This window comes from Mus caroli, chromosome 3, assembly GCF_900094665.2.
Source record: "Mus caroli chromosome 3, CAROLI_EIJ_v1.1, whole genome shotgun sequence".
Classification (NCBI taxonomy): Eukaryota; Metazoa; Chordata; class Mammalia; order Rodentia; family Muridae; genus Mus; species Mus caroli.
The window spans coordinates 98847157-98872537 of record NC_034572.1 but is presented as its reverse complement, the minus strand read 5'-3'; the positions used below and the strand labels follow the sequence as shown (position 1 = coordinate 98872537).

Sequence of the window (25381 nt, the reverse complement as noted above, 5' to 3'; positions counted from 1 at the left end):
TTGTGTCTGTCCTTTCTGTCCTTCTATCAACCTTTGTTCTCAAGGTGAGATATTCAACTATAATCAATCTATTTGTTGAGATTCTTCAAGGTTTCTGAAATTGTATCCTACTTTGGATTAGTATAGACTCAGTAAATATGCAAAGACTTGTAAAGAACGGCTCCTTTTTGAGTGTGAATAGTCTCTTAGGCTGAGGCGGGAGTACTGCTGTGAGTTTGAAGCCAGACAGGGCTACATAGTGAGTTTCAGAGCAGTCTAAACTCCAGTGTGAGACCCCATTTCCAAGAAAAGAAAAAGTGGGGGTTGGGGCTGGAGGGAAGCTAGAGAGATTACTCAGCTGTTAGGAGTGAATGCTGTTCTTGCAGATGACCCATGTCAGGTGGGACACACCACATGTAACTGGAGCTCTAGGGGCAGCCTCTGAGCAGTCACACATGTACATCCACAAATACGGTTTTAAAAATAAAGACTAGAGAGACTGGGCATGATGGCACACACCTTTAATTCCAGCACTGGGGACAAAGAAATGGGCTGATTCCTGAGTTCAAAGCCAGCCTATTCTAAAATTGAGTTTCAGGACTGCTAGGGCTACACAAACAAACCTTGTCTCGAAAAACCAAAAATAAAAATAAATGCTCCCAACAAAATTCTAAATTTTACCACTCCACCCAAGAGCTACCAGTGGCTCAAAAGATTTGTTTGGGATTTCCACCAGTGTTGAAAAGAATCTGGTTATGAAAGACCAGGCCTGACTGACTGTAATCACTAGGCAGGAGGTAAAACTGGAAGGATTCCTGCAGCTTAAGCCTTGATGCCGGTTCACATTCGCTTAGCCTTAATTCTTTTCTTTCCTTCAAGTCTAGTTTAGCTACTGATAACCAGATAAGGGAAGGGTGGGTTGGTTGGTTGGCTTGTGATCTTGATTCTTTTTTTTTTTTTTTTTTGGTTTTTCGAGACAGGGTTTCTCTGTGTAGCCCTGGCTGTCCTGGCACTCACTTTGTAGACCAGGCTGGCCTCGAACTCAGAAATCCGCCTGCCTCTGCCTCCCGAGTGCTGGGATTAAAGGCGTGCGCCACCACGCCCGGCTTTGTGATCTTGATTCTTAACGAAAACAGGGAATTTACTCAATTTACTACCATCCAGCACCAACTGAGATTCAGTGCTTTTGGAGGGACTGTGTGTCATGCTTGCCTTTAACTAGTTACCTCTATTGGCCTTTTATTGATTTCCTTATTCCAAGACTAAAAAACAATGAATCTGAAGTTGTAGGTTGGGAGCTGGCCAGGTGGTAAAAATGGCTTAGCAGGTCAGGGTGCCTGCCATCAAGCTCACAGGCCTGAGTTTGACTGACATGTTTGAAGAAAAGAATCAACTCCTAAAGGTTGTCTTCTGACCGCTGTGCTTGTATAGTTCTGGATTATTTGCATAAACAAGAGGAGGTCGACACCTTGCCAGGTCCTCAGAGAAATCTGACTTCTCAGCAGAGTCAGTAGCTGTTTTATCCATTTATCATGCTATAAAAACCAGCCCGTGGAGTCCAAGACAGATCAGGAGTTTCTGTGAAGCCTCTCATATTTGGGGCTTTAGGGACAGTGTTGAACATTGTTTCTTGGTCATCTGAATCTATTTGTCCCTCTGTTGCCTAATTCTAGTGCCTTATCTGTTTTATAATGTGAAATTTTAATGCTAGACTTAATAAGGTGTGAATGATCAGCTTGTTTTTGAACAACCTCCCACCACCACCACCAACCACCACCTGTGAAAAGCAAAGAAAGAAAAGGTTAGTAAATACATAATAAAACTGGGTGGTCTTATAGTGGTTGAGATAAATTCTCCTTTAAACAGATGGTGTCTAATAGAAGTACATCGGTTCTGAGGAAAGAAACCAATTATAGACCTCTTCAAACCCAAGATACAAAAAAAAAAAAAAAAAAAAAAAAAAAAAAAAAAAAAAAACCATTCTAAAGCTACTGGTAATGGTGCAGACATTCAGTTCCAGGGCAGGAGCATCATTGCAGCTCCCAGGCCTGGGCATTGGGAGGGAGAATTAGGCATGATATACACCTCACCCATCAGGGTAATTCTGTTGCATATAAAGTCACTGTGAACATTGAATTGGTAAATGGAATGTGACTTTGAATTCAGAGAGTCTCTTAACATTCCTTTTGCTGTAGCTAGGATGAATGAAGCTATGTAACAAGAATTTTCTCTACAAAGCTTTCTATACTTAAGAGTATTAGGCCACATTTCAGTACACCACCCATGGGAGCCATGTTTAAGCTGTAAAATCACCACCAAAAGGCACAAAAGGGCAAAAGCCATGACATTAAACACTTGTTTATGCGGGATGAAGCAAGGAGGCAGTGCCACAGTGCCCTTTCTGCCCAAACTGGGGACATGGACACAGGATTTCCTTAGAAGCATGTTAATGAGTGGATAAATTTGCAAATAAAGGCTCTTTAAGTAAGGAAGGCCAACTGTACCTGGTAGCATGGCTTTTCCCTTGGTATGTGGTAGAGCAACCAATTTCAGTAGTTTCACTTCAGAGTTGTTTTTAGTTGCTTTGGTTAGTATAGTCTACTTTGAATACAAAGGTTAGAGACTGTTCAAGTGATGATTTATAAAACCCAGTAAGGAGTAATAAGAAAACAGCTGGGTATAGTGGTATAGGCCTTTAGTCCCAGTACTCCCTGAGGCAGAGGCAGGGCTGATGGATCTCTTGAGTTCTAGGCCAGCCTGGTTTACGAAGTGAGTGCCAGGACAGCCAAGGCCCTTGTCTTTAAAAAAAAAAAAAAAATCCCCCCTGAGAAGCTTAGAGTTTATTTCACATACAGTTACAGACTGCTGCTGCTGTTCACACTACAATCAACCTTACTTCTTGGAAGTCCAATTCTTAAGAGAAAGATGTCATGAAAGCTCCAGGAAATTGCTGAGCTGAGGTGATTTTTGAGAGGGGGCAGGCATTCTAAAACCGAATGCATCAAAACAGTAACTTTCAAAGTAAAGCCTTCCGGAAGACAAGTAGAGATGTCACATTGTAACCAAAGCCACTCACCATTCAAAACTTACTCAAGTTTTTACATGGACTACTGTCTGTGTTTTGAGAATGTTCAGATGATCCAGAGAAAGGGCTGAGGTCCTCAGGTGGCCAGATTTGCTGGTCTGAATTGTTAATGTGTGGTAGTGTGAAGGGCACAATTTAAAAAAAAAAAAAAAAAAAAAAAGCCTTTTTAGTTCTTCAGTTAGTCACGTGTCTAGTTATCTTGAGTAAATTATGTCATTGGATTCTGGTTATCAAGTGTAGCCTTGGGTGCATCGGGATTCCTAACTAAGCAATTTCAGTATGTCTAAAGGCATGTTTATTGTGCTCAGCATAGGTGTATTTGTAGGATTTTGAAATGATAAAGAAGAGCAATTTTATTTTTGAGAACATCCTGCTGTGTAACCCAAAGTGGCTCAAACTCTTAGCAGTCCTTCCTCAGGCTCCCAAGAAGTGGGATTACAGGCTTGGACCACTGTGCCCCAAAAACAACAGTACTTTTTAGAAGTCTATTATCTGTCTTCTCTGAGCCTTCATCCTATAAAGCGGATGGGAAGGTCTGGAGGTGGTAAGCATCTGGCTACTCCTAGTTTTTCCCTCTAGCTCACATCAATTTCTAGGATATAAAATTTCTGTTCCTGTAGTCTCCATTCCTGACTGCATAGCATACTCCTGGCTTAGGAGTAGTTAGCCAAGGGGGAACTTGACCCTGTTCAGGGCATTCCCTACCCTGGGTTAGAGTGCTGCTGCCTATAAGGAACCACTTTGGAGAACAGTAATTTTGATACATGTGGAATTCTGGTAGATTCAGACTTTCTCACTTTCTCATTGTAGTGTGTATGGGGTTTGTTTGTTTTGGGTTTTTGTTTTTTAGTTTCATTCCAGGGGATAAATAGGTGCAGAAGGCTTGTTTTACATTTGTTGTTATAGTAGCCCCACCCCTTAGTTTGCCTAAGCATATTGGTCTACTTCTTTTCCTGGTACTAATGTTGCCACTGTTAACCATTTATTGTCTAGCACGCCTGGCTCTCTAGGTGCTAATGTTTTTTTGACTGGCTGGGCAATCATGATTTACTGCCAATAAGTAGTGAAGAGTAACACAAACCGAGTGCTGCGATTAAGTGCCCAAATGCATAACTCAAGGGCAAGAATCTCCAACCTTGAAGTATTATGAAGCCTGTGTGACCCAGAAAAGTAAGGACTGGGTCTTGGCAGAAGCTCTTGTCCCTCTCTCCCACACGCACACCCCTTTATCTAAAGACACTTGCTCTCCCTCCATCCACCCCCACCCCCCAACTTTGACTTCTGCCTTCCTCTGTATCAGAAAGCCAGAGCTGGGAAATGGGGGAGGGGGCGTGCCGCTCGCTTCCGTACTGGTTTATGTCCCTGGCAGTCTGGGGGAGGTGCTGGACGAGCGGCCCCAGTCCAGCTGCTGCCGACCCATGTCCGGGGCCCTGCCCTTTGCTCTGCAGCTTTTCTATGTCCCGGGGCTCTGGAGAGTGGGCGTGGAGTAGCCCTAGCTGAGGCTCCAAGGTCCTCCGGGCTGTTTAGGGGGCCCCAGGCGATAGCCACGTTCGGATCCTGGCTCGCTGCCAGGGGAGGGAGCTCGGGGTAAGGGGAGGGCCCTGAGGGAGGGGTCAGACTCCTTAGGAAAGAGTTAATGTGAAGAGGGGGAGGGGATAGGACGAAGAGACCGAAAGGCAGGCTCAGGTAGGAGAGGGACGGAGGAGGGGAGGCAGGCGGGGAGAAGGTGGCTGGCCGGAGCAGACGTCAGAGGTAGGGGGCTTTTCCCCTTTGCACCCTCACCCCAGACCAGCCAACTCTAAACCGCGGCGGCGACTTTCAGTTTCATTTCCGCGGACCCTCCTGCCTGGGCCGCAGCCGCCGCCGCCGCCGCCGCGATGCCTAGCAAGTTCAGCTGCCGAAAGCTCCGGGAGACCGGCCAGAGGTTCGAGAGTTTTCTGGCCGAACGTGGACTGGACCTGGAGACAGATCGTGAGCGGCTGCGGACGATTTACAACCACGACTTCAAGCCCAGGTACTGGCCGGCCCACCACGGGCCCCAAGACGCGGGGCCAGCGCCCTGGGTGGTGGGGCCACCTTCCCGCCGCGGGTGCTCAGGGATGCAGCCCGGGGCCGATCAGGCCGGTCCGGTCCTGGCAGACCTACTCCGGCGCCTGCCCACGCCCAGCCAGCGCCACCCCTAGCCCGCCCGCTCTGCACAGCCCAGCCCGGCGGGGAGGGGTCGGTGCCCACGCGCGGCTCGCGGTGGCCGGGGCTCGATGGTGGGGGAGGGGAGCCCCACAGGGAAGGCGCTGCGGGCGCGGGCCAAGCGGGGATCCCCGCCCCCTTGTTGAGGGAGGACTGCCTGCAGGGTCCACGCTGCGGGAGAGCTGAAGAGGCCCAGGGTAGGCGGGAGAATCTCGGGGAGCTTTAGGGGGAAAAGAACACAAACTGCGTAGGCAATCAAACCTCCGTTAGCACCTGTGGCTTCTCCATGGAGACTCGGGGCCAGGGACAGCCTCCTAGAGGCCCCTTTTTCCCATGGCTGAAGATATTTGGTTTCCTTTTCCTGTTACCACCCAAGTAAAAAATCAAAGAGACTTCTGTCAAACCATAGACGTGTGCTTCAGAAACACCTCTAGCAACAGGCTGCTGCTATGGATGGAAGCCGAAGAAGCTATTTAGCTGGGATGAGTGTAAAGAGGTGCACTAGTAAGCAGGGGAATGGGATTGGGCCTTAACAGATTTTGAGAGATTTGCCTTGCAACTGACCAAAATGCTAGTATGGGTGAGATATGGCTGCTGTTGTGTGATTTGGGGCGCGTTTTAGACGGAATTAATAATGATAGTGTGGCTTGAGGCTAGTGGAGAAGGTAGGAGTCCGCGTTGACCAGAATATTACTGTTATTCATGAACATGTCTTAAAAGGAACATTAAAAGGGTTGAGTGGCTGCTGAAATAGAGGCAAAGACCTGTATTATGCTCTACCCTGTGCTGGGTACTGTGGGAACACACAGATGAAAACTATGCAGTACGCAGGGTATGATATGCCTACAGCATAGTCTATAGTATGCCATACAACAGGCTGAAATGACGCCTGGGATGGTAAGGAAAATGCTGAAGGAAAGTAAAGAGCACTTAGCACAGGATGGATCGTCAACACGTCTCCACCCACATATTCACCTATGTCCACAAAGTGCAGTGTGGCTCTGAACACAGGTCCAGTACTCTGGAAGTATGGGAAAGAGAATGCCTAACTCCAAATACACCGGATTGCTAGGGACTCAAAACAGACGTCTGGGTGTTGTTTACTGAATGGAAACATCACACATCAAGAGCAATTCTTGCTATAAACAGACCAGAAGGTTACATATGGAAAGTGGAGGGTGAGGAACAACTTGATCACATCATCTGAGCGGGAAAGTTTCTCGCTAAGCTAATTTATCGGGACTATCATTTATTTTAGTCAAGTTTATAACCATACAGGTTGGCCTCAAACTTTCAAACTTAAGTGGGTCTCCTGCCTCAGGCTCCCAAGTGTACATGTGTGTACTATATGGGTGTACATGTGTGCACAGAAGAGGGCATCAGCTCCCCCAGAGCTGGAGTTCCCTGCAGTTTTGAGCTGTTGACCATGCTTGGGCATCTAACTTGGTTACTCCAGAACCCAACTCTGGGCACTGAGCCATCATCCCTCCAACCCTGGTTTGCTTTTGAGATGGGATTTCATGTAATCCGGGCTAGACTTGAAGTTACTGTGTAGCTAAGGTTGACCTTGAACATCTGATTTTTTTCCTTCCACTCTCCCATGCTAGAATTACAGGTACGCCCCACCCACCACCGTTGGCTTTGCTCCTAGTTTTTCAATTTATTTTGCAGTGCTGGAGCTTGAACCCAGGGCCTTGCACTTGCTGGGCAAGCAAACACTCCACCCCTGAGCAGCATCTGTAGCCTGTAGCTCTAAGGTAACATTTGCCTGAATGCTCTTGTATCTTACCCAAATAAAACTGGGAGACTGACCTTGGCCTTGAATGACAGATAAAAGTTTTAGTGCACAGGGAGGATATCTTTTCCTAAAAAATTAGCTTTGCACACGACAATTAAAAGATGCAAATTTTCACAGTTTCTATTTGTGCTTTTTACTATCAAATGTCTGTCGTGGTTTAAAGTCTTTGACTACAACCTAGAGTGTTGGGTATATATCCTGTCATGAGACCTAGTCAACAAAAATGAGGAATGTCTGACGGAGATGCCTTAGAGACAGTCAGTGAGTAGATTGTTCCCAGAGTCCTCCGAAAAGCAGAAGTAGTAGGTGTTACCTCTCCACTCTCTAGACTTCCCAGCGGGGACTGAGATTTCCCCTTGAATGGTGTTCTCTGCATCCCCACCCCTTTTAATAGGGTCTTTCGTGTCCTTAACTGACCTTGGTGGCCTTGAGCTCCTGCTTTCTGATCTCCAGGACTGGGTGGGGTTCTACCTAGGAGAGTTTTGTGTGTGCTAGAAGAACACTCTGCTACATACTCCTATTCTGTGAGAGTGTGCATGCATCTGTGTAGGTGTGTGTGTCTGTGTGTGTGTTGGACTTGGGCCATCAGGTTTAATGGCAGTTCCATTCCCCCTTCAGCCATCTATCTGATCTACTCTGTTCTTTAAACTCAGACCATGATTATTTGCTTCTTCCTCTAGATTCTCATGGCTTGCTCTTTCTACCTATTTCCAACTAGATGACACTGTGCATCTCAATAGAACTCCATTCCTGCCCTCTGCACCACACATTCAAGTCCCCTGCTTTGAAAGTTCTGTATGTCTAGGCTTTCAGTCCACAACCTACAGTTTGTATGTAGTAGATGCCCAGTAAGTGCTTGCAGAATCCAATTGAATTCCAAGAAAATGGGCTATAGTGAGCACAAGTCACCCTTCTCTGGAGCTTCCTGCTAGGGAGAATAGGTCTTTATATTGAGTGAACTGGAGGCCGGAGCTGGAGCCCACAGGAGGTGATGGAAGGAAATGGCTTTGCTTTGTTGGTCTCCCCACTCCCATCCCTCACCCTTTGGTAGGATAGGGTGGTGAAACTAGGCCCTGCTAGGTTGGCCTGAAACTCATCCTTTTTGGTTTTCTGAGACACGGTTTCTCTGTATAGCCCTGCTGGCTGTCCTGGAACTCACTCTGTAGACCAGGCTGGCCTCAAACTCAGAAATTCACCTGCCTCTGCCTCCCAAGTACTGGGATTAAAGGCATGTGCCACCACTGTCCAGCCTGAAACTCATTCTGTAGCCCAGATTGGCCTAAATTTTGAGACAATTCTTTTGCCTCAACCTCTTGAGTACTACCGCGATTACAGATGGAAGCCTTCTTTTCAAAATAGAAGATTGACAGCTTGACCTAGTAGATCATGCCTATAACACCATGTTTAATGGTTAGGGAGCAGGATGATGAGGAATTTAAGGTTTCCATTGGCGAATAGGAAGTTTTAAGCCAGCCTGGGCTATATAAGACCATGTCTCAAAAAGTCAAAAGCACCTGCGACCCAGTGCTAAGAGAACATCACAGAAGTGGGGTCAGAAAAGTAGGAGAGCGGGCAGATAGGAGGGGGGGCTGTAGAGTGCTATCTTCCCGACACGGCAAGCCCTTGAACTCACAATAGCTCTGTTATCCGCATTGGTGAGGAAAGAGTTCATAAGGCCCCACTCTAGCTGAGGGTTTATTGGAAGTTGATGGCTGCAGGACAAGGAAGGGTCGTTTTTTTTTTTTTCCTTTGGGGAGGGCAGCTGGTAGGTTACCCATGTTCCAGTGGGTGGCACCCCAGAGGGCTTGGTGGATGATGTTTTAGGGCAGAGAGCAGTCTGGGGAGATGGCTCAGTTGCTAAGGATACTTACTGCCAAGCCTGAGAACCTGAGTTCAATCCCTGGGATCTCCTTGGTGGAAGGAGAGAACCAACTCCCAAGAGTTGCCCTCTTGCACACCCCTGCTGCCACACTGCACATACAATAAAGAAAAGTGAGTGTTTAAACAAAATTGAGTAAAGAAGACATATACTGGAGAGGAAGGTGTGTTGGTAGAAAATTCAGAGCGGTGGAGTAGGGGGTGGGTGTGATCAAAATATATTGTACACATGTATGAAATTCTCAAAGAACAAATTATATTAATGAAAAGCTGGAGAGAAGGCTCCGGGATTGAGAGCACTTGTTGCTCTCACAGAAGACCTGCGTTCGATTCCCAGGACCTGTAGGGCAGCTCACAACTATCTGTGACTCCAGTTCTGGGACCTTTCGGTCCCCTCTCCTGCTCTCTGCAGGCACGGAGCACACCAGGAGTGGTACAGAGACATACATAGAGCAGCAAAACACCTGTTCACGTGAAATAAAAATAAATCTTTTTTTTAAAAAAAAATCAACAGTGAGCAGAGAGATGGCTCAGTGGTTAAGAGCACCACACCCCGGCAAGTAACTTTAAAAACAAAAACAAATCAACAAAATAAAATAGACTGACATAATAAAGGTTTTAGAAACAAAATACGGGCCAGGTGGTGGTGGTGACCCACGCCTTTAATCCCAGCAATCTAGAGGCAGAGGGATCCCTGAAGTTCAACGCCAGCATGGTCTACAGAACATTTCAGGACTGCCAGGGCTGCACAGAGAAACCACGTCTCGAAGAACATAACAAAACTAAACTGTCTACCTGAAACAATGGCTATATACCCTGTTCTGTTATTGGCTCTTGACTGTGGGGGAGGCGGATAGGTGCTTGTGAAAGAAGAAGAGAGACTCTAGATCTGTGTAATGGAGGTTGTGCTCAAACTGGCAGCGGTGTCCCCCTGCCTCAGTTCTCAAAAGTACTGGGATGCCACGCATGACGGCTCATGTCTGTAATTCCAGTGGTTGGGAGGCAGGTGCAAAAAGGACACAAGTTTAAGGGTAGTGTGGGCTACATAGCGAGGCTTTGTTTCAAAAATCCTAAAAAATAAAGTCAAGCCTGGTTTTGACCCACTAATAAGAACTGCAACCCGACTTGGTAAAACTAGATATTCCTTAAGATCACTTCCAAATCTGATACCTTGTTGGGCTGGCTTTGGCTCTTTTTTTTTTTTTTTTTTTTTTTTTTTTTGTTTTTTTTTTTTTTCAGAAAGATCTTGTTCTTTATTTATCAACGGATCCATTGTCTCAGGCATTTTTTTTTTTTTTTTTTTTTTTTCCTGTTAGCTGTCAGTAGAACTACAAACAACGGAGGGCAGGGCAGGGTGGTGGAGATTAAGGCTGTCTGCATAGTCAAGAAAGCAGGCTGAGGAGTGCTGATGGGAGTGGCTGGAATTCCTTCGGATGGGTGACTGGACTCAGCATGGGCGGTCCATCTTACTGGCTGCTGTCACAAAAGTGAGAAATGGCCAAGTTAGACACCTGGGTACTTAGCACAGCACCTCATAAGTCCTTGGAACAGGGTCCTGCTGGTAGAAGAGGTGTTACTGCCTTGCACTGTAACAACACTTAGTGTGACATACCTAAGGGTTAGCTAGGTTTGTGCAAAATGGAGTTGTTAGTGGTTGGATCTATGTTTGGTAGCCCCGCCTATGGAAGGGATTGACCTGGCATGGAGGAGATAGTCAAACAAAGCCAGAGGTACAGTCAACAGTAACAGAACCTAGAAAAAAAAATAACAACGGATATGACCAGGCAGGTGTTAGAGGCGATACAGCTGACAAGCTTGGTAAAGTTTATGTGTGATGTAATCTCGTCACTTGGGAATCTATTCAAGTTCAAGGCTAGTCAGAGCTACACTGTGAGACCCTGTTAGCTATGTGACTGACCAGGGAAATAAAAATTTAAATAAGATACTTTATTAAAAAAAAATGTTAAACTAGCCAGGCATGTGTCACTTGCTTGGTGGAGGAAGGAGGATCAGGACTTTGAGGCTAGCCTGAGCTACAAGAGACCTAATCTCAAAATATTTTCTTAAAAACAATGTAAAAGAGCCGGGCGTGGTGGCGCACGCCTTTAATCCCAGCACTGGGGAGGCAGAGGTAGGCAGATTTCTGAGTTCGAAGCCAGCCTGGTCTATAAAGTGAGTTCCAGGACAGCCAGAGATACACAGAGAAACCCTGTCTCGAAACAAACAAACAAAAACAATGTAAAAAATATAAATGGTTGAATTGTTCCAGTGTTAGGGACTAGGGAAAGGGCAGTCTGAAACTCATACTAATGAGAACATAAATTTGCACAGCTGACTAGGAGGCAATTTTGAATATTCTGTTGTGCTGGGTATGGTGACATATACCTACAAATCCAGTATTTGAGAGGATGAGACATTAGGATCCTGAGTTAGAGGCCAGTTTCTCTCTCCAAATGGAAATTTCCTTTTTACCTAAGTTGTACAAGTTTTTTTGTTTTGTTTTTTTTTTTGGTTTTTTGAGACAGGGTTTCCCTGTATAGCCCTGGCTGTCCTGGAACTCACTCTGTAGACCAGGCTGTCCTCGAACTCAGAAATCCACCTGCCTCTACCTCCCAAGTGCTGAGATTAAAGGTGTGTGCCACCACCACCGGGCCAAGTTGTACAAGTTTATTTGTTCTCTTTAGCCCACCTAGAAAGTCTACCTCCAAGAGTGTGTCTAGTTTAAAAGTACAAGGAGGGTGTGTGGGTGTGTGTGTGATTATTATAATATCAAAAACTGTGGGCAGGGACTGGAGAGATAGTTTAGTGGTTAAGAGCACTGACTGCTCTTACAGAGGTCCTGAGTTCAATTCCCAGCAACCACATGTAATGGGATCAATTGGATGCCCGTTTCTGGTGTGTCTGCAGACAGCTGAAGTGTACTCATATACATAAAATAAATAAAGTTTTTAAAAAAAGATATATATTAAAAACTGGGCAGCCTGCTTCTGTCATGGGAGAACTGACTACACCGTTTAAATTAAAGCTGTGGTACTCTCTGCTGCTGTTCAGGAGGAAAATACCATAAAGCATTGTGTATACAGAGTTTAGGAGTGTTTATCAAGTAAGAATTGGATGTGTGATCTATTTTAGCAAGAGTTTGGAGTGAGGGCCTTTCACTGCATGTCCAGTGCCGGCTCACTTAAATATCCTAACACTTCCAATGAATACCTTTCGTTTCTCCATATGCGTTCATACCTAGTCACCTAAGTTCGCATACATAGCACCATATCTTCTGTCTTTTTCTATCATGCCTTTCACTGTGGACTCCTCCATATCAACATCCCATTTCCATTCCTCTTTAAATTACATTTATTTAGTGTGTGCTTGTGTAGAGGTCACAGGACAGCTCCTGGGAGTGAGTCAGCTCTTTCCTCCCACCATCTATGGGTAGCTCAGGGGTAAACTCAGGTGGTCAGAATGGGCAGCAAGCACTGGGACGTTCAGCTATTTCTATCGGCCTTCTCTTGTCTTTGTTGTTGGTTTGATTTTTAATGTGTAGCTTTAGCTGTCCTGGAACTCACTGTGTAGGTCAGGCTGGCCTCAGACTCACAGAGATCCGCATGCCTCTGCCTCACAAGTGCTGGGATTAAAGGTGTGAGCTACAGCACTCAATCAACCTAGTTTGTTTTTGAGAGAGTATCTTACTGTGTATCCCTGGATAATCACAACCTATTACACAGGCTAGGCTAATCTCAGATTTGGGGTGGTCTTCAGCCTCTGCTGGGATTGTGGGTGTGAACCACCATGCCTGGTTCTACAAGGTTCTCTTCTGATTCTTCTCCCTCTTGAGGCTTCTCTGTCTTCCCTTCCTGCCTGACCTGTGTTGGCGTTGGCTGTTTGAAGACTACTAGGGCTCTCAGGGAGGTCCTAAGCATAAGTTCTTGGTTTTAACTACTATCAAGGAACTCTAGTAGTATTAGGTTCTGACCTTGACTTTAGTGTGAGCAGACACTCCCATGACAGAAGCAGAGCTGCCTTTGTACTACAGGCATCTCAAACCCAATGTATCCAATTCAAATGTGATAGTCTGCCTGGCGACCTGCCTTCTCCTTCCTCAGCAACAGTTCCAGAACCAAAGTCCTTGATTTGGATATTCTAAATGCCTCCCTCTTTCCACTCTCTGTTCTCCCTCCTATCTGTCACCAAATTCTGCTCATTTACATTCTGAATACAATCAGATCTGCCCCCTCCTCTGTCTCTAGCACTGCCTTATTCAGGCCTGTGGTATCTTTTAACCAGACAACTGCAGTGGCCTTTTTCTAACTGTCTCCCTACCTACAGTCTTGCCTCCAGCATATCCATCCTCCAATCCCGATGCCAGAGTGATCTGAAACGCACATATGATCTTGCCACTCCCCTGCTTAAAATCCACCAACTGCAGTGGTTCTGTAACCCCAGGGTAGCCTCTGACAAGGGCTGAAAGTAAGTTCTTACTGCTCCCTGCCTCTTCCTACTAATACAAACACTAACAGTAGCAGCTAACGTTGGCCAAGCATTCCTCCCTGTGCTTTCAAATGACTTACCATCCTTTTAAAAGAAATCATAGCCTCTTTGGTGTTGTCTGAATTGTACTGCTCTCCTTTCTAGGGATGAAGGAGAGAGGCAGAGGAACAGGTATGGGAGCCAGGGGGATGTTCTGAGCCACAGGGACCTTACTATGTGCTCTTACAAGCAACCTTGCTGATTTAGCCCCGGTGATGGGTTACTAAGGATCACCACACAGTTGCTAGGATAGACTAACAACCCAACAGTCCCAGCAAGTTTTGCGGGAGGTTATCCACACTCCTCCAGATCTTGACTTTGTTCATCAAGTACATCGTGTGTCTGGGACCATCCTCAGTCTCCTGGGTACCAGAAGAGGTGAAGGTGAAGTCCAGGCTCTTTGGCCTGCCATGAAAAACTATCTGGCTCTGCCCATCTCTGCCACCTCCTGTCATCCCTTCCTTGGAACATTTCACTGTAGTATAAACCAACTGTTATGTGACACTAACCATCACTCTCCCTTACTGAGGTCTGCTTTGTGCCAAGCACTGGACTAAATGGTTTCCTGCAATGTCAGTACCTCAAGTGAGCCTTATGGTAGCCCTTTAAACCAGGTCTTCAATCCCCATCTTATTTATCTTTGGGGAGGGGGGGGGTAAGAGAGTAGGGGTTGGGTTAGGTGGTATTTTGTTTCTTTGTTAACAGGTTTTTGGTTTTTGGTGCTAAGGGTTGAACCTCAACCCTCACAAATGCTAGACAGTACTCTTAGCTCTGAGCTTCACAAATCTCAGTAGTTGAAGAAAGCAAAGTACGGGCGGGGCGGCCCAGCTGATGCACAGCCCCATTGTACCTACCCATCAATCAGTTTGCTCGACCTGGGCTGCCTTTGCCCAAGATGATACCCACTCATTCCTCAGAGACCTGCCCCTGCCCCCAGACAGTCCTCAGTGCCCTGGCTTGGGCCAGTGAGCTGCTCCAGGCAGTCAGCATGTAGGCACCATCACCGTGCTGGAACGTATGGGTGCTCCCTGAGTGCTCCTCAAGGCCTGGTCAGATAGCTTGGAACCCAGCTGCAAGTGCAGTGCCTGGCACGTAACATGCCTCCGTAAGTGTGTGTGCGTAGTGGCTGACACTGCACTCCGGGTGCTGAGCCGTGAAGCCGTCCTGCTGACCACTTTTCCTGTCTTCACCTCTCTAGGCACAAAGCCAGGCTATTTGATCTCGGGAGAAGGATCCTTTCCCTTCCTGCTTGGGTTCCACCTGCACCCTTTGACTTCCGGTGGAAACTGCTGTCCGATCCGCTACCTTGCCCACACCCTGGACATCTCTGCTCTCTCTGGCCCCTTTCTCAGCCCTCCCCACAGTCTGGGCCCTGTCCGTTCCTGTGAGCCATCTTTTCAGCTTTCCCTGGGCCTTAGCTCTTCTCACTGTACTTTTTATTTTTTATTTTTAATATCCCAAAAATAGTTCCCATCTAAAAAAAAAAAATCTGTTTTTCTCTCTGTCTTCCCTCACTCTTCCCAGCCAACAGTCCAATATTGGACTTTTCTCCACAGTGCTCTTTAAGCCGATTATTTTGTGTTGGAAAGCCCCAATGCCTTTGCTTTAAGTTGTTAAAGATTCCTACCACCCCTAGCTGGAGCCTCTGCCATGAGTCCCATCCTGCCTCGAAGCAGGGCTGCTGTGTCCCTTCATAAAGCAGCCCTCGGGCTTTCCCCAGCATCGTCTCCACAGCCACCCTGCCTTCCCTCACTTCCCAGTATCCTCTGCTTCTGGCAGCTATGGGACCCCTGCCCCTGGCTTCTCCTCCATGCTGTATGGAATGAAGATCGCAAATCTGGCCTTCGTCACCAAGACTCGGGTCAGGTTCTTCAAACTAGACCGCTGGGCTGATGTGCAGTTACCAGAAAAGAGGCGAATAAAGCCAGGGTCGAACATCAGCAAACAACACAGATCACTGTTGGCCAGGATCTTTCACGACAGGTGTGTGGGGTGCAGGGAAGGCAAGGGAACGGGGTATCTGGTTTAAAAAACAGTGGCTTTCCTTGGGCTAGGGTAGACCCCCACCCCCTCAAGGGAGGAAGAGAGGCAGGGACTTCATCCACAGTAGAGGTGGTTTCCAAACACATCTGACACGTTGCCAAGTTCCTAAGGCTTCCCCAGGGCAATTTCAGTCCAAGGTCCCCCCTCACCATTTCCCCACTCGCACTCTCCCCAGGGCTGAGTACCTTCATGGGAAGCATGGGGTAGACGTGGAGGTCCAGGGGCCCCATGAAGCCCGAGACGGGCAACTCCTTATCCGCCTGGATTTGAACCGCAAGGAGGTACTAACCCTACGTCTTCGAAACGGAGGAACCAAGCCTGTCACCCTCACTCACCTATTCCCACTGTGCTGGACACCCCAGTTTGTCTTCTACCATGGAGAACAGGACCTGCCCTGCCCACTGGGCCCTGGTGAGTGGTCTCTGTCCAGCGGGCTCCTGACTTTGTGATGGGGGTGCTGGGTTAGGTTGCTCCTTCACTCAGCTAACTTTTTCCAGGTGAAAGCTATGAACTCCACATCTACTGTAAGACCAGCATTGTGGGTTACTTCCCAGCCACTGTCCTCTGGGAACTCTTGGGACCCGGGGAGTCAGGAGCAGAAGGAGCAGAAACTTTCTACATTGCCCGATTCCTGGCGGCTGTCGCCCACAGTCCCCTGGCTGCCCAGTTGAAACCCACAACTCCCTTCAAACGCCCCCCTCGGCTCACCAGAAACTCTGTGTTGACCAACCGGATCGAGGAAGGAGAGAGGCCCGACCGGTAACTAGATAGGACTTCGTGGGCACTTGGGAAGACTGAGCAAGGAGAGACAGAGCCCCCTCCCCCATCTTCAGGTCACTCCCTCCTCTGGGTCTCATTCCTTTCATATCAGAGGAGCAAGGTGCGTGAGAGAAGCAGATCGCAGCGTAGAGTGAAGACTCTGAAGTATTTACACTGTAGGGAAATGGCAGTGTGTCACAGACCTTTTCCAGGGGCTCTGGCACTCTTCATACACACAAATTCATAGAAGGATAAACATTTTAAAATAATGAGTAATAAATGCAAACCATGTAATTAGGTCTTTATAGTTACAACATATGTTCCTTTTGTTAATATATATGTATAAACAAATTATGCAAGTTATAGTATGTGGTAGGCCCTAGGCTATATCCCCGCACCACAGTCAGTCAAAAGGCCATGGATGGGCCTGCAAGCTCACCACTAGGAGTTCAGGGTCAATCCTGGCTACTGATCGAGTTTGAAGCCAGCCTGGGCTATATCACAAATTTAATAAAAAAAAAAAAAAAAAAAAAGACAGGAAAAGAAAGAAAAAATGTCTGAAAGATTATATACCAAAAAGTTAAAGTTGACTGTCCCTGAATGTTAAGAATGTTACTTATTTAAAATATATTGCTTTGGTGGGGTTTCTTCAAAAGAGCATGTATTGCTTATGTTTGCATTTTTTTGTATTCTTCTCCACTGCTAAGTGCTGGCCTGTGCCACCACACCCAGCTCATAAAATATTTCTTTTAAATATTCCAAGTATTAGGCTTTACAAAAATGAGAGTGGTCTAACCTTGAACTGCATAACCTTAGCTGGTCTAACCTTAGCTGCATAAGCTAAGGAGTACCGCATCTCTAGATGGCTGCTGAAGTCACATCGCAGAAGTCAATAGAAATGTTTCCTGCAGGCTCCATGGGGGCCTCTCCAGAGTTTTTGAAGATGAGGTGTTTCTGTGTTTAAGACATGCTTTCTTTCCTCTCACAGAGCCAAGGGCTATGAACTAGAGCTAAGTTTGGCCCTGGGGACCTATTACCCACCCATCCTCCTCCGACAACTGCTCCCTACCCTTCTTCAGGGACCAAGTATCTTCACTGCCCCAAAAGAGGTTGCTGAGATCAAGTAAGTGCCAGCCCTTGTGCGGCGTGCTCTCTTGTCTTCCTCTCTTCGTTGGTTCCTCCCTGTCTGTGCTCACTCACTAGTTCCTCTTGAACAGTCCTCGGCACCCACAGCATGTTCAATCTGGGGATGAATGAAAGGGTAGAACCCCAGAGCAGGGGGTTGCCTGACCCACCATGACCCTGCTGCAACTCAACCATCCTTCCCAGGGCCCAGCTGGAGACAGCCCTGAAATCCAGGAACTATGAGGTGAAACTCCGGCTGCTGCTGCACCTGGAGGAGCTGCAGATGGAGAATGACATCCGGCACTATGACCTGGACTCGGTACCCATGACCTGGGACCCTGTGGACCAGAATCCCAGGCTGCTCACCCTGGAGGTTAGGACTCAGACCTGCTGTGGGGAAGGTGGGCCCATGACAGCTTGAAGGAGGTCACAGGGTAAACAGGACAGCCTGACAAACATAAAAGAATTCCTATTTCAGAGGGTATGAGCAAAGAGCAGGCAGGATAAGATTCCTGTCCTCCCCAAAACATGCCAGAGCAGGGCAGTGTGTTTTCTTTCTAGCCCAGGCTAGTCCTCTTGTGTCTACCACCCCAGTGCTGTGTTTATGGGTAGTGGAATTTTATAATCTAGATTTTTGCCCCCAACTGTGTGACATTGATGAGTCCCTTGTTTTCCCAGTTTTATTAGATAATTCTCAGACCCATTTCAAATGTTCACATTTTGGTGTTTAAAATCATATTTATCTATCTAGTTATTTTGTGTGTGTACAGCATATATAGCCTACATGTTGAGGACAACAGACAGTTGGCAGGAGTCTTTTCTCTTTCCACCGTGTAGGTCCCAGGGATGGAACTCAGGTTGTGAAACTTAACAGCAGGCATCCTTACCCACTGAGCCATCTCACCAACCCTCAAATTTTGAATATATACACACAAACTGAGACTTACTAGAATGGACTAATGCACAGGAATGCAGGCAGGAAGAGAGAGAGAGAGAGAGAGAGAATGAGAGAGCTAAGATGCTAAGGGAAAGGTTGTTACAAGAAGGAGTTCTCACCAAGGTGCTAAAGGCAAAACTGGAACTGAACTGAACTGGCCAAGAAGCAGCTAGCTGGCCTGGGGACATTGGCACCACTGCCTGGCCTTTCCCCGATTCTTGCTTTGCCTTGTAGGAGAGAAAAGCTGGGGTGAGTTGGAGCTGTAAGGCCAGAGAGAGCCAGGGAGAGACTAAAGCCACTGGGTGCAAAAGCTTGCTTTTGTTCATACCCTGCAGGTTCCTGGTGTCGCAGAGAGTCGTCCCTCAGTGCTACGAGGTGACCACCTTTTTGCCCTTTTGTCCTCTGAGACCCAACAGGAAGACCCTGTCACCTACAAGGGTTTCGTGCACAAGGTGGAACTGGACCGTGTCAAGCTGAGCTTTTCTACAAGGTGAGTGTTGGAAGAAGCAAATCGCCTAAGTTTCTAAGCCCTGGGCATAGGAGGTCTTGCTTTCAGAGAGGACTAGAACCCTGGATGCAGGGTTCACAAGCTGTGTGAATGGCTTCTTCTCCCAGAGAACTTTGTAAGGACCTTTTGGGAAAGGAGGGGGTGGGGAGCGGAATGGTTGGGAGGTAGAGAGGGTCCTGAATTTTTACTACCTATTCCACCTAACTACAATTCTCCCACTTAATTCTTTCCCAAAGTCTCCTGAGCCGATTTGTGGATGGGCTGACCTTCAAGGTGAACTTTACCTTCAACCGCCAGCCCCTTCGGGTCCAGCACCGGGCCCTAGAGTTGACAGGGCGCTGGGTGCTATGGCCCATGCTTTTTCCTGTGGCCTCCCGTGGGGTCTCGCTGCTGCCCTCAGATGTGAAGTTCAAGTGAGACTGTGGGCAGGGATCCAGGGGCTACTTGGGGTGTGGATGTTGGGAATGGAGTCCCAGAAGCCTCTTGGGATACTGGATGACTTCAAATTCATATTCTTGGACCCTTTGCCTTCCAGGCTGTATGATCGGAGTCTGGAGTCAAACCCTGAGCAGCTGCAGGCCATGAAGCACATTGTGAGGGGTACCACCCGGCCTGCCCCCTACATCATCTTTGGGCCTCCAGGTACTGGCAAGACTGTCACATTAGTGGAGGCCATCAAACAGGTGAGGCTGCAGCCCCCAGCATATGTCTGCAATTATATTGCTTCCAGCGAGCTGAATGTTCCTATACTTGAACAGTCACCCAAAGAGGAAGTAATGATTAGAGTCATGAGTATTGGTGTGTATATATTGCAGACATGAATTTACTGATATCCAGCACCAAGGTGTCATCAGGACTAGCAGACATCTGGAAGGCAAACGCAGTCTGAGTCCCATGTCATAGAGCACGTCTGCCCAGACTGTCTTTTTTTCTCAGGTAGTGAAGCACTTGCCCAAAGCCCACATCCTGGCCTGTGCTCCATCCAACTCAGGGGCTGACCTCCTCTGTCAGCGGCTCCGGGTCCACCTGCCCAGCTCCATCTACCGTCTCCTGGCCCCCAGCAGGGACATCCGAATGGTGCCTGAGGACATTAAGGTAATATAAGAAAGTACAGAGAGCCAAGGGATGACGGGTGTCTGGGAGGTTCTCAGAGCACTTGAAGACTTGCTGTGCGACTTTGGGTGGGTCAGGACCCCTCTGGGGACTTCAGTTTCCTTGTCTGCAAAAGGAGGGAGGCAGGTAAATAAGTGGTTCATAGCCAAGGGGAGACGTGAGAAAGGGAAGAGCTAGGCTGATTGCTGATGATTTCGTAACCCATAGACCTGCTGTAACTGGGATGCTAAGAAGGGAGAATATGTGTATCCTGCTAAGAAGCACCTGCAGCAATATCGGGTCTTAATTACCACCCTCATCACTGCCAGCAGGTATGTATAGGGTTTGTGTATTAAGTGCTAGGAAGAGTAATGGGGTATAGGGCTAGGGAAAGAGCAAGGGTTCCCGAGGGCAGGGTGAACTGAAGGGCAGAGTTCGGGTTTGGTAGTTGGGTGCCTGGGAATGACCCCTGCTTGGCCTGACACTCCCAGGTTGGTGTCAGCCCAGTTTCCCATCGATCACTTCACACACATCTTCATCGATGAGGCTGGCCACTGCATGGAGCCTGAGAGTCTGGTGGCCATAGCAGGTGAGGGGGCTCAGGATGGGTTACAGGTACAGCACCCCCACACTGATTTGGTAATCCCACCATTTAACCTTTCTCCTCCTGCCTCCCAGGACTGATGGATGTCAAGGAAACGGGCAATCCCGGAGGGCAGCTGGTGCTGGCAGGAGACCCTCGGCAGCTGGGGCCTGTGCTGCGCTCGCCACTAGCCCTGAAGCATGGACTTGGCTACTCTCTGCTAGAGCGCCTGCTCACCTACAACTCCTTGTATAAGAAGGGCCCCAATGGCTATGACCCCCAGTTCATCACCAAACTGCTCCGCAACTACAGGTATCACTGTCCCCTCCCCTGCAGTTCATCTCACATCTTCACAGTGGCTGTTAGCTGGAAGGGGGGGGGGTCTCTTGGTAGCCCCCTTTACAGCTGCTTGTCTTGGGACTTAGCAGGTTTTGGGACCAATAATTTATCTGTATATTGAAGGTCACCAGAGCAAAAAATGTCTGGATGGACCTAAGTTTCTATGCGATTCAATAAGAAATAAGAAAGGCAGGGAGCACCGGCCGTGGTGGCGCATGCCTTTAATCCCAGCACTCAGTAGGCAGGAGCAGGTGGATTTCTGAGTTCAAGGGCAGCCTGGTCTACAGAGTGAGTTCCAGGACACCCAGGGCTATACAGGGAAACCCTGTCTCGAAAAACCAAAAAAAGAGAGAGAGAGAAAAACCAAAAAAAGGAGAGAGAGAGAGAGAGAAGAAAAGGAAGGAAGGAAGGAAGGAAGAAAGGAAGAAAGGAAGGAAAAAAGAAAGAGAAAGAAAGAATCCTCGAAAGGAAGGCAGGGAGCATACAGCTTTCCTTAAAAGGATTGTTGGTTGAATTACATTTACAACTGTGTCCTATATATGTGTGATTTTTATTTTTTGGTTGGTTTTTCTTGAGCCCAGGACCTTGCACGCTGCTTTCAAGTGTCTGACGTACTGATGTACATCCTCGACTCTTTTTCCCTTTGAGACAGTATCTGTTTGTATTGCCTATGCTGATCTTACCTTTTGGCTTAAGCAATCCTGCCTTAGCCCCCTGAGTAGCTAGGACTGTAGGTGCACACCACCCTCACCATCTTATGCACGTGCAGTAAAGGGAGTTTTAGACATCAGTGCTTACGTGAGTTGTCGACCGTCAGTGTGAATCTGGTAAATGTGGGACTTCAGAGTCTTACAGAGAACCTGTGTTCAGCACCCGGGTCGGGTGCCGTGGCCTCCTAACTCCAGCCCCTGGAGGATCTGACACCTTTGGCCCCCTTGGTCACATGCACACACATATACATAATTAAAAATAGTAAAAATCACTTAAGGTTTGGTAAATGTAAACTGGGCCGTGTCTACACGTGCCTATAATCCCAGCATTTGGAGGTTGAGCGAGACGGGAGGATTGAGTGTTTAAGGCTAGACTGGGCTACACAGTAAGACACTATCTCAAAAAGGCAGGCTTGAGATGCGTGGGTAAAAGAACAGCTATACATACCTAGCAACCCAAGTTGGGTTTCCCCAACCGGTGAGCCCACTTGAAAGGCGAGAACTGACTCTACAAGGCTGTCCTCTGACCTTCACACCCATGGCATAGCCTGACTGCTCACACCACTCAGTGACAATTGCAGACGTTCTGTAGATGCCTCTGGGTCGATACTTAATAGTTTGTGAGGTGTAACATAATTAACGAGTGATGACAATAGATGATAATCTGTTTGCCGGACTATCATTGTTTGGTAAACTTAAACCTGAGAATGGATCCTAGTTTCTAAGTTTGTTTAAAGGAATTTAAAAGGCTGCTGAGTGAGAGCCCTAGCCTGGGCGCTTACTAGAGCTGCCTTTGGCTTGGCTCGCTGTGGTTTGCAGCACCTGACAGCAGACACTGATGACTGTTACTGGGCATGGCTGAAGGACCGGCGACTGGGGTGGGGGGCACTTGAAGCAGAGCTCCCTACGAGGTCTTGGATCTTGCTCTCTTTCCTCCTGCCACCTAGGTCTCACCCCACCATCCTGGACATCCCTAACCAGCTGTACTACGATGGAGAGCTGCAGGCCTGCGCAGATGTGGTGGATCGAGAACGGTTCTGCCGCTGGGAGGGGCTGCCTCAGCAGGTGAGGCCTAGCAGGCAGAGCACGGCCTGGAACCCCTGATTCCCTAGCTGGGTTGGAGGATTGGGAGGCAGGGAGATGAGCCTGAAGGTTTCCTCTCATTTCATGGCATCCAGGGCTTCCCCATCATTTTCCACGGTGTAATGGGCAAAGATGAGAGAGAGGGCAATAGCCCATCCTTCTTCAACCCTGAAGAGGCTGCTACAGTGACCTCATACCTGAAACAACTCCTGGCCCCTTCCTCCAAGAAGGGTAAAGCCCGCCTGAGCCCCCGAAATGTGGGCGTCATCTCCCCGTACCGGAAGCAGGTCAGGCCCTCAGTCCAAGCCTAGGACTTTCCCTCTTTGCCCACCAGCACCCTGGCCAGCAGCTTGCCTCTGCCTTCCTCTTGTATGAGGGGACGGCCTAAGAGAAGGGCACCTATTCCTCCCTCCAGGTAGAAAAAATCCGATACTGCATCACAAAACTTGACCGAGAACTTCGAGGACTGGATGACATCAAAGACTTGAAGGTAACCTAACTCTCGATCATACTCCCCTTATCTAGGCCTGTGCTATGTCCTGTCCCACCCTGTTTACTCAAAGTGGAACTGGGGTTTCCCCCAGATGGTTCTGAGGTGGAACCTGGCAGCCTGCCAGTTAACACACACTGCCTTAGTCAGGCGTGTGGCCTCTGCCTAAGGTTAAAGTCCAAACTCCCTCAACCCCGGCTGTTATGTGATAACGCCTGTCATATGATATTGCCCCAAGCCTCCTACGTAATTTAACTGTTCTTGAGGGGTGGCTCAACACTGATTCAGATTAAAGTTTAATAATGCCACTTCTTGGATTCCACCCAGACAATTAACATAGCTGCCCGGAGGCAGAGCTAGGGCTCTGGTAGGGTGTTTGTTCTTATTGTTTTGGTTTTTTAAAAGATCCACAGGTGAGTGTGATATGTGGAGCCAGGGTTGAAAACCACTGAGGTAGGATTTACTGGCCTCTCCCTCAGAAATTCTGACCAAATTGGTGGCTGTCTCCAGGGATGAGAGCTCCCACTCTGCTCCTTTGCAGCACAGCGCCATTTGCTTTGAACAGTTTCCAGGCCCCCCACCCTATAACTGGCTCTGTCCCACAGCAGGCCTCCTGCCCTCTTCCGGGCTCTGCGATCCTCTTACTCATCTCCAAGTACCCAGTGTCTTGTCTGTACCTCCCTGGCAGCTTTGTCCCCTAGAGCAGGTCTGTCACCGCGGTTCCTCCTAGGCCTATCTGATCTTTAAAGCCCTGCATCTGCACTCTAGGTGGGCTCTGTGGAAGAGTTCCAAGGTCAAGAACGCAGCGTCATCCTCATCTCCACCGTCCGAAGCAGCCAGAGCTTTGTACAGCTGGATCTAGACTTTAACCTCGGTTTCCTTAAGAACCCCAAGGTTTGTAGGCTTGTGGGTGGCGTGAATCCTTCCATGGGGCCTGTCCCTTTGATGACATCACCGCTTCCTCCTTCCAGAGGTTCAATGTTGCTGTGACCCGAGCCAAGGCTTTGCTCATTGTAGTGGGCAACCCCCTCCTCCTAGGCCACGACCCAGACTGGAAAACGTGAGTGTTCCCAGCCCCCATAGTTGCTCTTAGCGACCATGAGCCCCAGCCTGGGGCAGGTTTGTCCTCCACAAGCACTGGCTTACTTCTCCCTTAGTCCTCAGAGCTGTTGGTGTTCACAATGCCCACCCTGTATTAATAAGTGAAGTGGAGCTACTCTGCCTCAGATGTGACAGTGCCGAGCAGATGCGGCCAGACTCGGCTCCTCGGCAGTTTCCCATGCATGCCGATGTTCTGAACCCCACAGGTTCCTGGAGTTCTGTAAAGAAAACGGGGGATATACCGGGTGCCCCTTTCCTGCCAAACTGGACCTGCAGCAGGGACAGGACTTGCTCCAAGGTCTGAGCAAACTCAGCCCCTCTACCTCAGGTATGGATGGGCCATGGTGGGCCAGGGAGGTGAAGTGTGGGAAGTCCGCAGGATAACCAAGGATGTCTCTTTTACCCCCAGGGCCCCGCCGTCACCAGAATCTCCTCCAGGATCGGGAGGGTGAAGGGGGCCTGCCCTTACAAGTGGAGCCAGAGTGGAGAAATGAGCTCTGAGGCCACAGCCACCCGCCTTCTCACACCAGCCAAGCCTTATTGCTGCCTATCCCTGACCCAGAACCCAGCTCTCCTGTCCCTGCAAGAGATGGGAAGGCTGGGAAGTTTACAGCCCAGACCATTCCGCCCCTTCCTCTGCTAGGGAAGACAACCCAAGCTGCTAAAATTCGGAGGAAGGGGGAGGAAGAAAGCTTTTTTTTTTTTAACCCTCTCCTTTGCAGTGCCGGGGATCGAACCCAGAGCCTCAAATATGCTAGGCAAGCACTCTGCCGCTGAGCTGCTTTAAGAAAAACAAAATGCTGTTCTATGCAAAAAGCCTCTTGCGTGTGTCTCATCAGCCTGGTCTTGCTTCCTGTGGCCCCAAGATGACCCTCCAGGAGGGTTTCTGCCCAGAGCCACGCCCCCTCATAGCTGCCTTGCGGGGAGGAAACCCTATGGACAAGGAAGCCACCCACAGGCGTCTATGTTTAGCCAATGGTCCAGACCACTCCCCTCACCCACCCAGGCAGTCTGCCAAACATGACCTCATCCTGTACTAGACTCCACCCTGTCCCCTGCTGCCTCTGCCCCCAGCCCTGCCTCAGCAGACAGGGGCCCAGCCTAGCCAGCAACTTGGAAATGAAGAGGAAAAGATGGGACTCCAGGCTCACAGCCAAGGT

At 48.4% G+C, this 25381-nt stretch overlaps 1 protein-coding gene across 4 annotated transcripts; it reads left to right on the top strand.

Moving 5' to 3' along the window:
- The first annotated feature begins 4445 nt into the window (after positions 1-4445).
- Mov10 (Mov10 RISC complex RNA helicase) lies at positions 4446-25322 on the top strand. 4 transcript variants are annotated; one of them, XM_021158982.1, is made up of 21 exons: positions 4446-4750; positions 4852-5078; positions 15231-15434; positions 15670-15905; positions 15992-16253; positions 17242-17376; positions 17583-17751; positions 18651-18805; positions 19060-19236; positions 19359-19506; positions 19760-19918; positions 20144-20247; positions 20407-20504; positions 20594-20810; positions 22495-22612; positions 22726-22917; positions 23046-23120; positions 23889-24014; positions 24092-24180; positions 24428-24549; positions 24631-25037. In XM_021158982.1, exons 2-21 carry the CDS (start codon positions 4942-4944, stop codon positions 24720-24722), a joined length of 3015 nt encoding a protein of 1004 aa, XP_021014641.1. In that variant the 5' UTR covers positions 4446-4750; positions 4852-4941; the 3' UTR covers positions 24723-25037. The 4 variants fall into 4 exon arrangements, with proteins under 4 accessions (XP_021014641.1, XP_021014643.1, XP_021014642.1 ...); XM_021158984.1 differs by having other exon boundaries at positions 4452-4651; positions 4887-5078; XM_021158983.2 differs by having other exon boundaries at positions 4530-4651; positions 24631-25322.
- Positions 25323-25381: the final 59 nt, after the last annotated feature.

Bases quoted from the DNA above. Each gene is read 5' to 3' on its own strand.
- Mov10 (XM_021158983.2), top strand. From the start codon at position 4,942: ATGCCTAGCAAGTTCAGCTGCCGAAAGCTCCGGGAGACCGGCCAGAGG. The intron at 5,079-15,230 runs GTACTGGCCGGC...TGCTTCTGGCAG, and splicing joins AACCACGACTTCAAGCCCAG to CTATGGGACCCCTGCCCCTG. The intron at 19,507-19,759 runs GTGAGGCTGCAG...TTTTTTTCTCAG, and splicing joins TAGTGGAGGCCATCAAACAG to GTAGTGAAGCACTTGCCCAA.